General features: G+C 49.2%; 1 protein-coding gene across 4 annotated transcripts in view; it reads right to left on the minus strand.

Moving 5' to 3' along the window:
• Positions 1–6,743: 6,743 nt before the first annotated feature.
• INSR (insulin receptor) overlaps positions 6,744–15,979 on the minus strand; it is a 122,545-nt gene continuing 113,309 nt past the window's right edge. For all 4 annotated transcript variants that reach the window (XM_045585968.1, XM_045585967.1, XM_036450074.2 and 1 more), the window contains 3 exons: positions 15,753–15,882; positions 11,598–11,732; positions 6,744–9,124 (listed from right to left, as the gene is read on the minus strand). In XM_045585968.1, the coding sequence (XP_045441924.1) occupies positions 8,782–9,124; positions 11,598–11,732; positions 15,753–15,882 (608 nt within the window). In that variant the 3' untranslated portion in view covers positions 6,744–8,781. The remainder of the gene's footprint in view (positions 9,125–11,597; positions 11,733–15,752; positions 15,883–15,979) is intronic.

Genomic DNA, 15,979 nt, shown 5'->3' on the forward strand with positions numbered 1-15,979 from the left:
TAGAAGTGGTTAACGAATGCCTTGCATGGGGGATGTTCTCATGAAAATGCTTATGACTGACTCTCCTAACAGTTCAGGAGGCAGTGTAACTCCTTCCTTATTCTTCCCCTATCTCCTATCAGGATCGTCTTCATCAGAACCACAACATGTAGCTTTCTCTAATTCTGCAGTTGAATATTCAGGGTCAAACTGGGGCAGTCTAGCCCGGGCACCAAAGGCATCATACCCGATCCGTTAGCAGCCTCCTTCGCTGCTCCATCAGCCAGGCTGTTTCCTTTGGCCACCTCAGTGTCTGCTCCGATGCCCGGGGCGGTGCACAGCTGCCAAGGGGCCTGGACAGCTTCTAATGTTAACATGTCTGCTGATGCCTCCTCTCCTCTGTATTGCAGTTAAGTGTCCTATTTCCTCCCAGATAGAACCATGTGCATGCAAAACCGGGAAAGCGCACATTTACCCTCTCTCTGTGTGACAATTCTAATGCCCTCGTCAATGCAGTGGGTTCAGCTTTCTGAGCGGAGGTTCCCAGCAGAAGACCTTGGCCTCTGCTGTTCCTTCAAGAGTCACAACTACATTGCCGGCCTTGCTGTGCCCTTCGTCCATGTAACTGCTCCCACCTGCAAATGCGGTTCAGCCTGCCTCTTCTAGAGGAGGGGCCTGTATATCGATTCTGTGAGAGCAAACTCTGCCTTAGTGCAGCCACGCCAGGCTCCGGGAGAAGGCAGGCAGGAGTCAGCTCCTTTCTAGTTTTGAGGGAGACTCTGGGATTATTCAGAATTGCTTGGCACCTGCCTGTTCTTCCAGCAGCGACCCACAGATTTCCTTTCTGCTCTCGCAGGCCCAGCACGTGGTGGGCTGCATAACTGAGGATAGGCTGCCCCAAAGAGAACTTCTCAGCTTCCGGGGAAGGCGTGCAGGTGGCTGTCACAGCTCTCAAGCAGGCTGGCCACCCCGGGACAGTGCGATCTGGTTTCTTCTGACAAGGATGGGATGGGTCCTGTCCCGTCCCTGAGCGCTGGGGTGAGGACTCCGAGGGCCTGCCCTGTCTTTCATGAACCTGCCATGGAAGGGGCTTTTCGGGTTTGGAAGCCAGCTGGTGCCGAAGCCAGGGGTGCCTTCAGGGACCCCGAGGCCAGAGTGCCCTCCTTCGTCTGTTCTAATGGGCCAGGTCCCGGTCCGCTCAGAGCTTCATACAATGGTTTAGCAATGAGCCCAACGTTTGGAATCAAATGTGGCTGGAGCCTACCATTCCCTGAATCCTCCTAGCTGTTTCCTGGCCACGGGGATTTCCATTGGGATGACGGGTTCTTTTCTGTTTCCAATAAGACTCCTTTTGCCAGGTTCGAGCAGGAACCTAAGAAAAACCTGCTTGTTGGCAAATCCCGGCCTTCTGTGCTGAAACTTTGCAGCCACAGGATGCCAGATGGGCCAAGGTAACAATGGGGTTAAGCCTTGCTGAAAGGACTTCCAGCAATGGAGAGGCCATCTCCACAATCAGTCCTCCTTCTAGGTTTCGGTCCTTTAAGTCCTTGGCTCAGGGCCTCCTCAAAAACCGTGGGCAGTTCCTGAATCCCTGTGGCAAGACTGCACAGCAGCGCAGAGTCTTGACCCGAGATTCCAGGTCCTGCCATTCAAAGCAAACACTGGTGGAGAGTCTTGTTCAACCAGATGCAAAAGAAGGATCTTCAGTCCGGCACTGAACGCCAGAGGCTGTCCCTGAGTACACTGTTCACTGAAGTGTAAGGATTCCGGGTGGTGGGGTGAGTGTCTGTCCAATGCCATTTATGGTCCTAAATCTTGTACAAATTGATACTCACTTGAGTGGGGTTTTCAATAGGCAATATGGGTGTGTTGTGTGGGAAGCGGCAGGGTCAAGGAAGTCTATTCCTGAAACCTCTGAACTGTTACTGGGCATATCCTCTAGGCCCGTGGTTCTCAACCTTTCTAAGGCCGCGACCCTTTAATACAGTTCCTCATGTGGTGGTGACCCCCAACCATAGAATTATTTTTGTTGCTACTTCCTAACTGTAATTTTGCTACTGTTAGGAATCATAATATCTGTGTTTTCTGATGGTCTTAGCAGCGGGTTGCCACTAGCAGGGTCACAGCATTAGACTCAGTTCCTCATGGTGTGGTGACCCCCAACCAAATATTGTCGGGGGTCACCACACCATGAGGAACTGTGTTAAAGAGTCGCAGCACTAGAAAGGTTGAGAACTGTAAGTTTTGAGGCGCAGGAAACTGACCACCGAGATATTTTAAAGTAAAGTTTATTCCCCAGTAATGAGCGGGACTCATTACGGAGGTAGAGAAATCAGAATTGAAGGAGTTGGGAGGGGATGGACCCAGCCGGGCTGCCACCTGGACATGGAGGATCAGCAGCACGTGGCTGGTCTGGGGGCCTTTTTAAGGAGAGGAACAGGAGAAGGTTGGACCCAGGGCAGAACAGGAAGGGGTGGGCTCCAGGACACTTTGGCAGGCACTGATTGGTGGCTCAATGTCTTGGAGATGTCTCTGTGACAGATGCCAGTAATGTTATAACTCCACCCACCAGTTGGGAGGAGGGAGAACCTTATAAGAACCACCATTCTAGGCTCTCGTCCTTCAAGGGCTGCTGCCTCTTCCTGGGAGCCCCTGTCCTTGGCTTGAGGTCAATTTCCACAGGCCTGTGTGCACGCCTTACACAAACAGTCTGTTTCATCTCCCACAACAGCCCCAAGCAGCAGGGATCGTTACAGACGAGGAATTGGGACACGGGGATGCTTATGGTCCTCGTGGTGGAGACTCAAAGCCAGGCCGAGGGCTTCTGGAGAGGGTGCCCGAAGCACTAAGGCAGATACCGTTTTCAGGTGGCAGGCAGGCGAAGACAGAAGCTGAGCCAGCCAGGTCCCTGGGGGAGGAGGGCGGTCATTAAAAGGCAGGGCCAGGCCTTGCCCGTAGGTGCTCTGTGGCTGCGTGTGGCCTAGGATACCTGTCTTGTCAAGGCTGAGAGGCTGACAAGCAGTCCCTCTAGATCCAAGGCCCCGGAAGCTTCAGGACCCCATGGACAGAGACACCCCTGCCACTCCAGGCCAGGGCCCCAGGGCCCTGCTAAGCTGCACCTGCGTCACTTGACCAGGAGTTTGAGGAGCCTGCATGGCCCCTCTGGTTAGACAGACCATCCACCTGCTCATCCTGAGACCCGAGAATCCCTTGAGACTGCTTCCTGGGGAGAAAACATTTTCATTTTCCAAGACACTCCCACTGCATTTCCCCCACCCGGGGAGGCAGAGTTGCGGCTACCGCCACTTCCAATTGCAGTGGCATCAGCTTCTTAGAGAACAGGAAGCAGAGAGAGGTTTGGGACGTGGGAAGGACATCCTGGGAGGAGCATGAGAATGAGCCTTCCCTCGGGTGAACTTCACTGCTGTCAGACGGAGTCACCCCAGACGGATAAAGTGTGTTCCGGTGACTGCTGCAGGATTGACTCCGGGTTGACTCACACCTTCCTGTATCCGGCCCTCCTGTGGCCCCTCCCCATTCCCATCCCACGTTGACTCGGCTGAGCCCTTTGGCAACGGGACAGCAGCAAACACCACACAAGCTAAACCGTGGAACTCGCTTGCATGTCTGGGGCTTGCTCTCTCACCCAGGGATACACTGCAACCCCCGCCGTGTGAACAAGCCCCCAGCTAGCTTTCTGGAAGATGAGCCATCCCACCTGCCCCCGGAGAGGCCTCAGACACAGCAGTGAAACTGTGCTGAGGGCTGCCTGGCTAGCACACAGGACTGAGAAATAAATGTGGTATTTTAAGCCACTAAGTTCCGGGACTGTTTGTTACACGGCAACAACTAACCCGAGACATAACGTGACTTGTTCAGACGCACACAGGCTGGTGAAGGCAGGGCGTCCGTCTCCTGGCCCACAGGACCGTGCATTCGGCTCAGGAAAGGCTATGAACCTGCAGTGCCACCCTGGCCACCCGCCCTGGGGACAGGCCATGTTCCCAGAGTGACATTTAAACTGTTTAGCGTGTAAGTGTCTAGTGCACATGTGTCAAACACAAGGCCCGCGGGCCAAATCTGTCCCACCAGGCCTTGCAATGTGGCTCACACCGCGCTGTCATCACTGCACTCCGCTGCGTTTCCATCACAATGACAGTTTATGACTGTTCAGTAAACCATTCGGCCCGTGATTTAGGCTGGATTTTAGATTTTGGCCCCTTCTCTGATTGAGTTTGACACCCCTAGTCTAGTGTGTTGAAATGGAGCAAGATCCCGGGGTGCCTGGCATTCCCCTGGAATGAATCCCTTAGCGCTGCGATCCCGGCAGGCCTAGGGTCCGTGCGGAAGCAGCTATGGGAAGAGCTCATGACTTAAGCCACCAATCCAGCTGCGGGAACCAGTGCATCGTCAGGCCTGCGGGCGACAACACTTCACCTCCTGCTTCCTCACTCTGAAGACCTCGGGGCTTTGTCCCCCGGCTTCCCCTAACACGGCCCACCCCACAGCCACAGCACCACACCGCTCGGCGGTCCCTGCGTGGACACCACACAAACACAAAGGACTGTTTTCAGATAATTTATTCAGAATTTTCATATAAACAGGTAATTACCCCACGTCTTACATGCAGAGCGATCTCACTCCCCCACCCCCACCCCCAAAGGCATAGTCTATACATGGCATTACTTGGCTCTTATAGAAAAACATTGAAAATAACAACAATTGAGCTATTTGGTGTGTTTTGTGTTTCCGAGTCTTTTTCCACGTAAGCCGAGGCACATTGACCCTGTGAGGCTGAGGGTGGACCGAGGCGCCTCCTGCTGGCAGACGGCCGAGCCAACCTCCCCAGACACACAAAGTGGGAACACGAGAGCCACTGCCACACCCTCCTCTGGGGGCTCCTCCTTCCTCCTCAGCGGAACGAAGAGCCTCAGAGCCACCGTCTGTTCTGACAGGACGGACAGGGCGCACGCCCGCACGGAAGTCTGGCTGGAGGCGGCGCTGGGCCGGCTCCGGAGTCAGGTGACCGAGGGAACCCGGCCATCGGCCATCGTCGTCCCTTGTGGGGCGCCTGGAAGGCAGCCCTTGCCTCCCGCTGCAGCCCCTGCAGCTTCTTTTACGTGTTTGACACGCACACACGCCAACCTCCTTTCCACTGCAACTGGCCTCCGGCGCAAGCGAGCGTTCCGCGAAACGTCCCGGGAGGTCTGCTGGAAGGACACCCTCCTGCATGCACCTTATATACAACCGGCTCTCCTCACGCCCCGCCGCCAGCACAACCGTCACCTCCGAGGAGCCTGGGGTGTCGAGGACTCGCTTAAAGAAGCATCCAAAAGGTTTGAACACCAAACGTCCACCAAAGCAAAATGATTGTCGCAGAGACCGCAGCCCGTCTGCGCCCAGGGCCGTGCCGCCGGCCAGTGCGACCGGCTGCGCACCCACAGCCTCCGCCGGCGGCCCAGGCCCTGCGTCTGTTTCCGAGTTTCCTCTCGGCAGCCACGGCCTCTCCGGGGAGCAGCAGCCTTCCTGCCTGGCTACCGGCTGGACAGCACGGAGCCCCCGGGACGGCTCCCCGGCGGGCTGCCCTCACCGGGCCAGCGAGGAGCAATAGGCGTTCTCTTTCCAAAGAAACGACGTGGATCTCACCACGTGACTGACACGTTTTCCGAACAGGGAGGCGTCTTTAAACACGGACACAAAGTGTCACCCCACGCTGGCCGTGGCTGCGTCGTCAGCCGTCCTACAGCCCTCAGGACAAGGTGACCGCCTCCCAGGACCGAGGAGAAGGCCTGCTGTCGGCGGGACCGGTGTGGGGAGGTTTGTGACCCCACAGCAGCGCACACAGCTCACCGCAGCAGAGACAGAAGCCGCCCGTCACAGCCAGGGCATCGCTGCCCGCCTCTCCGGGCAGCGGGACAGCGAATCGCAGGGGCGGAGCCCAAAGGTGTGACAGGGCAGTGAGGCTGGGTGACTGTGCCGGCAGCCCTCCGGCCCATCCGGACAGCCACGCGGTTCCCAAAGCCCCACACGGTCCAACAGCATCAGTTTGAAATCAAACTACAACCGGAGGCACAGGCTTTGCTGCTAAAAATGTGTCCCGTGTGCCGGTGGCTTTGGGGTTGAGATTTCTCCAATGCCTCCCAGGAGGCGGGGCATTGCACGTTCCCAAGGGAGGTGCCCACGAGTGTGACTGGGTCCACCCTCAAGTAGCATCTCAGCCCGAACGGGGTGGGGACAAGCCCTGGAGCACGTTGGTGCTCGCTTCCGGGAGATGCCCGCTGGGCAACAAAGCCTGCTCTCCCCGGGGAGAGGGGCACCCGCTCCCCCCGCAGGCGGGCAGCTCAGGCCTGGGCACCCCGCACACCAGATACGTAACCACCACCTCACACTTGGTTCCCGTTTGGGAAGCATGGTGTCCATGGAGGTTAAGAAAACAAAACAAAAAGGAAAACTAACATCAGAGAAGATGATTACCTGTTAGAAAAAAGGATCTGTGCTCACAAAAGGCCACACTTTGTCCCAAGCCCCTCCCTCAAATTTCTGACTGGTCCCTGCATTTGGAATCAGCCGATAACAGATTTTCCCTGATTCGGATTGGATCCCGGCAGAAATCTGAAGTCTCGAAAATGTCCATTCTTGAACCTCATCCTAACAATGCTGAGGTAGACTGTGCTAGAAAAGAATCATTGCCCCACATTCACCTGTTTATTTTTCTTTGATAAAAATTTATGTGCCCTCCATTTAAAAAAAAATTTTTTTTTTTAAGGAAAGTGATTTTTTTTTTTACAGTGATTTTATATATTAAAATAAATTATTTCCCCCTTAATGTAAGAAAACCTTTCTGGATTAGAAAAATGTGAAAATAGCTGCAAATATCGTCTACAGCCACTATTAATTTACTACGAAAAGAACTGAGTACCTAGGCCTACGTGTTTGTTTAAACGCACGTCCAGACCCCCTTCAACGCACAGAGTGAGTCTGGCGACAAGAATTCCCGTACTCCTGTTCCTTGTACCCGATCACGGAGGCTCCCAGAAACACTCTGCCTGCTCTAACTCCGCAAGTCGTACCCATGAGCGCGCAGCGGGCCGAGGGGGTGGAAGCTTGGCGTGGCCACTGCGCCTCTCTCCGGTGCGAGGAGGGAGCTGCCGGGCCTTGTGAGGAAATGCTCTCAGAGGCGACGGGGCGCTGAGCCCGGGGAAGCCCAGGGACGGGGTCACCGTGTTGGCTGGAGCAGCTGCGGCTCTTCTCCCCGAAGGGCGGGAGCTGTGGCTCTGGGGAGCGTGAGGGTTCTTAGCGGTTCCTCCCCGAGGCTCTGCTTTCTGCAACACCGAAGGCACCTCAGGGTTCTGCTCAGGCCCCACCCTGGCCCACCGAGGCCACAGCCCGGAGCAGCGCCTGGGCGAGGGGTCTGAGGACAGCTGGATGCCCCGAGGGGGGACGGACCGCCAGGGGCCTCTCGCTTCGTACTTAGTGTTCTCTAATCCCGCCGTGCGGCACACGCTGGGACCTGACCTGTCGTGTCTGCGGAAGCTGGAGGACGCGCACAGCCAGGGAGGGAGGACGGGAGGGGCACAGGGGAAGCAGGAGAGCCACGAGTGTGTTCGAAGGCAGGGCTCAGCACCAGGTGGCTTCCGGCTTCCCCGAGCAGAAGGGTAACCATTCAGCAAACCCATCTGCCCACCCCTCAGCCTGGCCTGACAACACCCCAAAGGGCTAGCAGCGAGTGTGGCTGTGCCTCGAAGACCCAGCAAGGAGGCGCCTGCGCTCCGCTCCCCGGCCCCAGGCAGACCACCCCCTACCCCCAACCAAGGAAACAGTCAATAACTTATGAGGCTGATTGGAGATTGATAAAAAATTAAATATTACAAATATATTCTCAAAACTCTTTATCATCTCGGGAGTTTTTTCTTTTCTTTTTTTTTTCCTTTTCCTTTGTTTTGTCATGTCCTGGCTTGGTTTGAAAAGATATGTTTTCACGCTAAACCACTCCGCTGCTCCTGGAGAAACATTTTCCCCGAAGCTCAGGGAGAGAAGCCTCCCGAGTGAGATGAGGGCACACGAGGGCACAGTCTCCCAGTGAGGAAGGAGGAAGGAGGGACCACGATGCCCCCACACACACGGAAAAGTGGGACCTTCATAAGCCAATCCCCGAACTTCATCTCAGCATGAGTGCTTCGCACGCGCACACGCGCACACACACGCCAGCCGTGTCTACTCTGAACACACATGCACACACACCTGGGACTGCAGAATCTTATCAAAAGTACAAAAGCAGCAGCTATTGGTCAATCCGAGGAACTACTTTTGTGAAGGGGGAAAAAAAAAGTTCAGCCTGGAAGAGAAAAACCTTCCTAAAATCCACTCCATAAAGCTTCAAGTTCTACTCGCAACGGGTTTGTATGTTTCTGTCTTTCTTTCAAACTTTTGTTCCACAAACAAGTTTTATGTTTTATACTGTAGCTCATACACCAGCCCCTGTCCACAAAAAAAGAAAAAAAAAAAGAAAAAAAAGCCTTTGTAGAAACAGGTGCTTTCTTTCGGTGACGAGGAAAAGGAGCACCCTGGCCTGAGCCTGCGCTGCTGGAAGGACCCCTTCTCTCTACGTTCACGGCTACCTTCTCCGATCACCGGGCAGGCTGGCGTCCGCACAGACGTGCTGTAGGCTGTACCATAAACAGGAATGGAGAGCAATGATCTCAGCGCCACTGGACACTGGCAGAGTTGTGGGAAAGTCCTGAGTTTTCTGGAGACCGTCAAGCTGGAGGAGAGTGAGTCGGGACCCCTCCCGGACAGGAGCCGTTAGGAGGGGCTGGACCGCGGCAGAGTCAGGACGCGCCCGTTTCTCTTGCCCCCGTTCATGTGGGCGTAGGACAGCGGCTCCTCGTAACTCCGCTTCCGGGCCGGCGGGCACCCCCCGTCCTCCTCCCGCTGGCAGTGCGCGGACCGGTCCAGGGGCACGCTCTCCATGTCCTCAAACTCCATCTCCAGCTCCTCGTGCTCGGGGGCCTTGTTCTCATCGCTGTAGAAGAAGGAGACTTCCGGAAAGCTGGGGTGCAGGTTGTCCTTCAGCTGGTCGACGACCTCCAGGAAGGTCGGCCTCATCTTGGGGTTGAAATGCCAGCACATGCTCATCAATTCGCTGCTGTGGGACAGAGAGACGTGCGGGGTGAGTCCAGGGGTCCAGCCAAGCAGCCCCGCAACCCCCCGAGGCTCACGCCCACAGACAACCTGCTCACTGCAGACAGTGGCTACATGTGCAGGTAACCATCAAGCGGAAGCAAGCAATTCTATTGGTGCAGAAACGGGGCTTTAAAAAGAGGGCCCCAGAGGCTGCCTTATTCCGGAACCATTTCAAGAAGGGCCTCTCCAGCATGGCCGGTGTGGCTCAGAGGTTAAGCCTCAACCTAAGAGCCAGTAGGTCAAGGTTTGATTCCCACTCAGGGCACATGCCTGGGTTTTGGGCTTGATCCCCAGTGTGTGTGTGGGGAGAGAGTGTGTAGGAGGCAGCCGATGAGTGATTCTCTCTCATCACTGATGTTTCTATTTCTCTCTCCTCCCTCTCCCTCTGAAATCAGTAAAAAATACATTTTTTTTTTTTTAAATAAAAGAAGGGCCTCTCCTGATGTTGCCACATGTGATGTACCCTCACACCTGGCGGCTGCCGCTCGGTGGAGCGAAGCTGGAGGGCCGTCCTGCAGGCCCAGCTGGCACACTTTCGAGGATGGCCAGAAAGCATCACAACTTTCTCAGCCAACAGCGAACAGGACAGGGACCGAGGGCTGAGGATTTCCACTTTTCCGCGCTTCTTCTAGGGCAGGGCTGGCAAACTTTGACCCCTGAACCAAACCTGGCTCCCTGAGTGTTTTTGGAAATAAACGTTTCTTAGCACACAACCACATAACTATGGCTGCCTTCCCGCTCCAGGGGCAGCACTGAGGAGCTATAACCGAGAGCAGCACGGACCACAGAGCGAAGACCCTTACAAATGGCCCCGTACAAAAAAGTGTGCAGCGCCTGCTGGGCCTCCAGAATCTCCCTGGTCCCGGGACCACAGCTGCCTGGCCAGCAGAGGCAATGTTTCAAACACTCTGCTCAGGGACTAAAGGACTCTGCACCATACTTTCCCCCATACGAGGTCTCTTCAAACCAGATCTTTTAAGTTGATGTCTTCTTCTATTGGGATGAGGCAAAGAAATGGCCTCTCCCCATAAATTTTCAGGTCAAAGTTTTTTCTTAAGAAACAACAACATATTTTATATGTAATAAATGCTCATTCTAGAAAGTTAAAAAACACCCCAAAATATAGGGAAAATGCAGCTCACACACAATTCTCCTTCAGATATAAGCTCTTGTCTTTCCTACCTGGACATATTTGGAAATGTAATATACACACACTTTTTTTCACTTAATGTATTAATAGGTTTATCCACTGAGTTATAAAACTTTTTTTTTTTTTTTTTATATCTTATTGATTTCAGAGAGAAAGGGAGAGGGAGAGAGAGATAGAAACATCAATGAGGAGAGAGAATCATGGATCGGCTGCCTCCTGCACGCCCCCCCTGGGGATTGAGCCCACAACCCAGGCATGTGCCCTGACTGGAAATCAAACCGTGACCTCCTGGTTCAGGTCGACCATCAACTAACTGAGCTACTCCAATCTGGCTTTAAAATATGTTGTAAGCAGAATTTGAAATTTCAACTGCTGTAACATAATATTAATGTACAATTTACTTGGCAATTTCCATTTTGTTGAATTTTTAGATCATTTCAGTTTTTTGAAACTTTAAATTGCTCCGAGTAGCTCTTACTGTGAGGCAGAAAGAATGGTTACCTAGCCATGCCATTGCTAATCCTGAGTACTAAGATCCACCCGGCTTTCCTTCCTCTCTCTCCATTCCTTCCTTCCTTTCTTTATTTGCTAATTAAGGAAGTATTTCCTCTATTTTATTTTATACTCATTGGCCTACTAGTGGGGCTGAATAATTTTCCAAGTGTTTAATGGTATGTGTTGAACATTTGGTCTCATAACAAATATTTAAAACAAAATATTTTTTAATGCTTATGCTTACTGACTTATTTTTTCAAGTATTATTGGGATATAGTTGAGTATAACATTGTATTACATACATGACAGAGTTTTAAGTGTGTAAAGAATAGAGAGTTAAACATAAGTCTCCCCCCAGCTCCCCAGTTCTCTTCCAAAGATATGATATGTAAACACAAGAATCATAAAAAGATAAAATATGCAGCTCACACATAACTCTCCTTCACAAGCATTCATATAGACATACAATATATCATCACAAGCAGGCATGTGAACACATGATACGCAAAACCCAACACACATTACATATATGATGTGCAAACACAAGCATGGATGTATACACATTATTACAAACACCAGCACTCATCCATGTAAACATGATATGCAAAAACAAGCACACATGTAGACCAGATATGCAAAATACAAGCACACAGGCAGACATGATATACAAACATAAGAATGCATGTAGAATAAGATATACAAACACAAACATTCATGTAGACATGGCATGCAAAACAACATGTGTGCAAAATGCAATGCCTTTTAAATGCACACCCCTTTCTATACTTACAGTTTCTCTGGACAGTTTTCAGGGATATCCAGATACCCTCCATCCATGACAAATTTCAACACCTGCTCATTGGAGAGGCCTTGGTAAGGCTGCTCCGCCAAGCTGGTGATTTCCCAGAGGACCACACCGAAGGACCTGCCGACAATAATCGAGAGGCATAACAAGAAGCCATTAAAACACACACAATCATCTTGGTTTACTAGGAACTGTCTGGCCAGTTAATTAAATAATTCAGATTCACTTCCTATCAAGATGCAGTAGGTAAACTCTGCTCATTTCTCCCATGACCATATGAAAATTACAACTGAATTGTAGAACAATCAACCTGGAGAACCATTTGTAGACTAGCTGAACAGAATTATAACTAAGGCTATAAAGAAGCCATGTTGCGACTGGAAGGAGGGGCAGAGATCCAGAACAGGCTGACCCCACACCCCGTGTGGGGGTTGAGAATCAGAGGGATATCTCAGCTACAGAGGTCTCCCCAAGAAGCCAGGAGTCCTAGGCCTACACTAGACTCCCAAGACCGGAGCATCAGTGCTGGGAAGAGAAGCCCACAAAACATCTGGAATTAGAAGACAAAGCAAGAAAAAAATCAATCAGAGCAGCAAAAATAATAATTAAAAGGCATGAAGATACTTTAAGGGAACTTTGGGACAACATGAAACATAACAATATCTCAGCATCACAGGGGAAGGACAGGGAGAAGAAAGTGACCAAGGGGGAGAGAGCCTGTTTGAAGTAATAACGACAAAGACCTTCTCTAAACCGGTGAAGGAAAAAGTCACACAAGTTCAGGGCACACAGAGTCATGGTCAAGACGAACTGAAAGAGAACCACACCAAGGCACATCATAATTAAAATGCAAACAAAGAGAGAATCTTACGGACAACAAGAGAGAGACAGGTTACCTACAAGGGAGTTCAAATAAGGTTGTCAATTGATTTCTCAAAACAAACACTATAGGCAGATGGGAACTGTGTAGGTATTCAAAGTTATGAAACGCAAAGATCTGAAACCAAGACTACTCTATGCAACATGGCTATCATTGTAAATTTAAAGTGAAATATAGTGCTTACCAGAACGGGGGTGGTGGCTGGGGGGAGAGAAGGCAAAAGGAGTTTATTACCACTAAACTAGCATTGCAAGAAATGGTAAAGTGAGTGCTGTAGAAGAAATAGAGAGGGGAACACAGGCATAAATAATAAAAATGGTGATAAGTACCTATCAACAACCACCTTACATATAGATGGATTAAATGCTCCCATCAACAGACATAGGGTAGCCGTATGTATAAGCAAACATGACCCATATGTTTGCTATAAGAGACCCACCTCAGAACAAAGACTCACACTGGATGAAAGTGTGAATTTTTCCCTTTGGTGGAAAAATTTTTCCATGAAAAAGGCAACAAAAAATAAGCTGGGATAGGCTTCAAAACATAGACCATGACAAGAGCCAGTGAAGGTCACTACATGATACTAAAGGGATCTGTCCAACAAGAGGATATAACCCTGGTAAACAAACAGGCTCACAATATAGGAGCACCTGAGTATATAAAAAACCCAAAAACCTCATGGAGGACTTTAAGGGAGAGATCAACAGCCATACAATCATAATACATGATGGTAACACCAAGTGGCATCACTGGATAGATCTTCCAGAGAAAAGAGCAACAAGAAAACAGCAACCTTAAACAATAAACTGAATCAGATAGATTTAATTGATATTTACAGAACATTTCAATCCAAAGCCGCAGAATATACTACATTCTTCTCAAATGTATATGGAACATTCTCAAAGACAGATGAAATGATAGAAAACAAAATGAGTCTTAACAAACTCAAGAAAACTGAAATCATATCAAGCATCTTCTCAAATCAAATGACATGAAACTAGAAATGAACTATACAATAAAAAACCTTAAAAACATTTAAACATGTGGAGGTTAAACAGCATGTTATTAAACAATGAATATGTTGCCAATGAGATCATGAAAGGAATAAAATATTTCCCGGAAACAAATAAAAACGAACACACAACAATCCTGAATCTATGGTACACAGAGGAAGCAATCCTGAGAAGGAAGTTCAGGGCATTACAGGCCAACCTCAAGAAACAAAAAAAAGCTCAAATAAACAATCTAACTGTACAGCTAAAAGAACTAGAAAGAGAACAACAAGAAAATTTCAGAGTAAGTAGAAGGAAAAAAATAAAGATCAGAGCAAGAATAAACAAAAAAACCCACAAAAACCCAAAAGATCAATGAAGCCAAGAGCTGATTCTTTGAAAAGATAAAAAATTGATGAATGTTTAGCCAGATTCATCAAGAAAAAAAGACAGGGCCCAAATAAATAAAATCATAAATGGAAGAGGTGAAGCAACAACTGACATCACAAAATACGATGGATTAAGAAAAATATATGCCAACAAATTGGATAAGCTGAGTGAAATGAACAAAATCCTAATGGACTGATTAAAAATAATGAAATCGAAGCAGCAATAAAAAGAAAACTTCTAGCAAACAAAAGTCCTCATCCACACTTCACAGGCAAATTTTACCACACATTCAAAGAAGAACTAACATCTCCCATCCTCAAACTATTAAAAAAATTTAGGAGAAGGGAAGACTCCCAAGCTCTTTTTACAAGGCCAGCATTACCCTAATTCAACAACCAGTTAAAGATACTACAAAGAAAGAAAATAATAAGCCAATATCCCTGATGAACATAGATTCTGAAATCCTCAACAAAATAGTAGCAAATAGAATCCAGCAAGACATTAAAAAGATCATACACCGAATGGGATTTATTCCAGGGATGTAAGGTGGTTGCAATATTTGTAAATCAATAAATGTGATACATCACATAAACAAAATCAAGGACAAAAATTACATCATATCAATAGACACAGTAAAAGCACCCATTTATAATCTCTCATAAACCTCTCAGCCAAGTGGAAATAGAGGAATCATATATCAACATAATAAAGGCCATATACAAAACATCTACAGACAACATCATACCTCATGGGCAAAAATTCAAAGAGTTTCCCTTAAGATAAGGAACAAGACAGCAATGTCTACTCCCATCACTCTTTTTCATCATGGTAATAAAAGTCCTAGCCATAGCAATAGGAAAAGAAGAAAAAATAAAAGATATTGATTTGGAAAGAAGAAAATAAAACTGTCATTATTTGCATCTGACATGATATTGTACACAGAAAACCCTAAAGACCCCACCAAAAAAACCTACTGAATTTAATAAATTAATTCAGTAAAGTAGCAGGATACAAAATTAATATCCAGAAATTGATTATATTTTTATACACAAAAAATAAACTCTTAGAAAGAAAAAGAAAAATCCCATTTACCACTACAACAACCAAGGTACCTAGAAATAAATTTAACTAAGGAGGTAAAAGACCAATACTCGAAAACTATAGCATATTGAAAAAAAGAGGGGAAGTTACAAAATGCCCACTAACAGACAATTGGATAAAGAGGATGTGGTACGCATTTACAATGGAATATTATTCCGCCATTAAAAAGAACAAAACCTTACCCTTTGCAACAACACGGATGGACTTAGTGGGTATTATGCCACGTGAAATAAAGCAGACAGAGAAAGACAAATACAGTGTGATCTTACTTACATGTGAAATCTAAAAAAACAAAATAAGCTAACTAACAAAACAAAAACAAACTCTAGATACAGAGAATCAACTGAGAGTTCACCTGGGAGGGGACGGGGGATTGGGATGGAAAGGTAAAGGAATTCAGAGGGACAGATGGGCAGTTACAAAACAGTCCCAGTACCGCACAGGGCCTGTAGTTCACGATGCTGTGTAAGTATGTACGATGCACTAGACATATTGGGGGGACTGCTTCATGAATATTACAGACGTCTAACCACTAGGCTGCACACCTGTAACTAACACAATACTGAATGTGAACTGAAATGGAAAAACAAACAAGTAAATGAAAATGAAGAAAGGATTTGTGTTGCGTCCAGAAATGCCTATAAAACAGGTCTCACTGGGACGTGGCAGGCGCTGTGCCGGGTCCTCAGACTGGACTCCCCTTCATGCCGCTGACGGCCGGGAGGAGGGCAGGGGAGGAGGGCAGGTGTACGGCCAGCCGCCCGCCACACTCACCACATGTCGGAGAAGGCGGTGAAGACGCCGTCCTTCAAGGACTCCGGGGCCATCCACCGCACGGGGAGCAGCCCTTTGCCGCCTTTCCGGTAGTAGTCCGTCTCGTAGATGTCTCTGGTCATCCCAAAGTCTGACAACACACAGTTCATAACCGCTTACCCTTCGCCCTGTGCGCGGGTGCCCACCCTCTCCGCAGCCCGCCCCTGGCGGAGCCCTCGACGGGCTCA

The sequence above is a fragment of the Pipistrellus kuhlii genome, unplaced genomic scaffold, assembly GCF_014108245.1.
Source record: "Pipistrellus kuhlii isolate mPipKuh1 unplaced genomic scaffold, mPipKuh1.p scaffold_m20_p_21, whole genome shotgun sequence".
NCBI lineage: Eukaryota > Metazoa > Chordata > Mammalia > Chiroptera > Vespertilionidae > Pipistrellus > Pipistrellus kuhlii.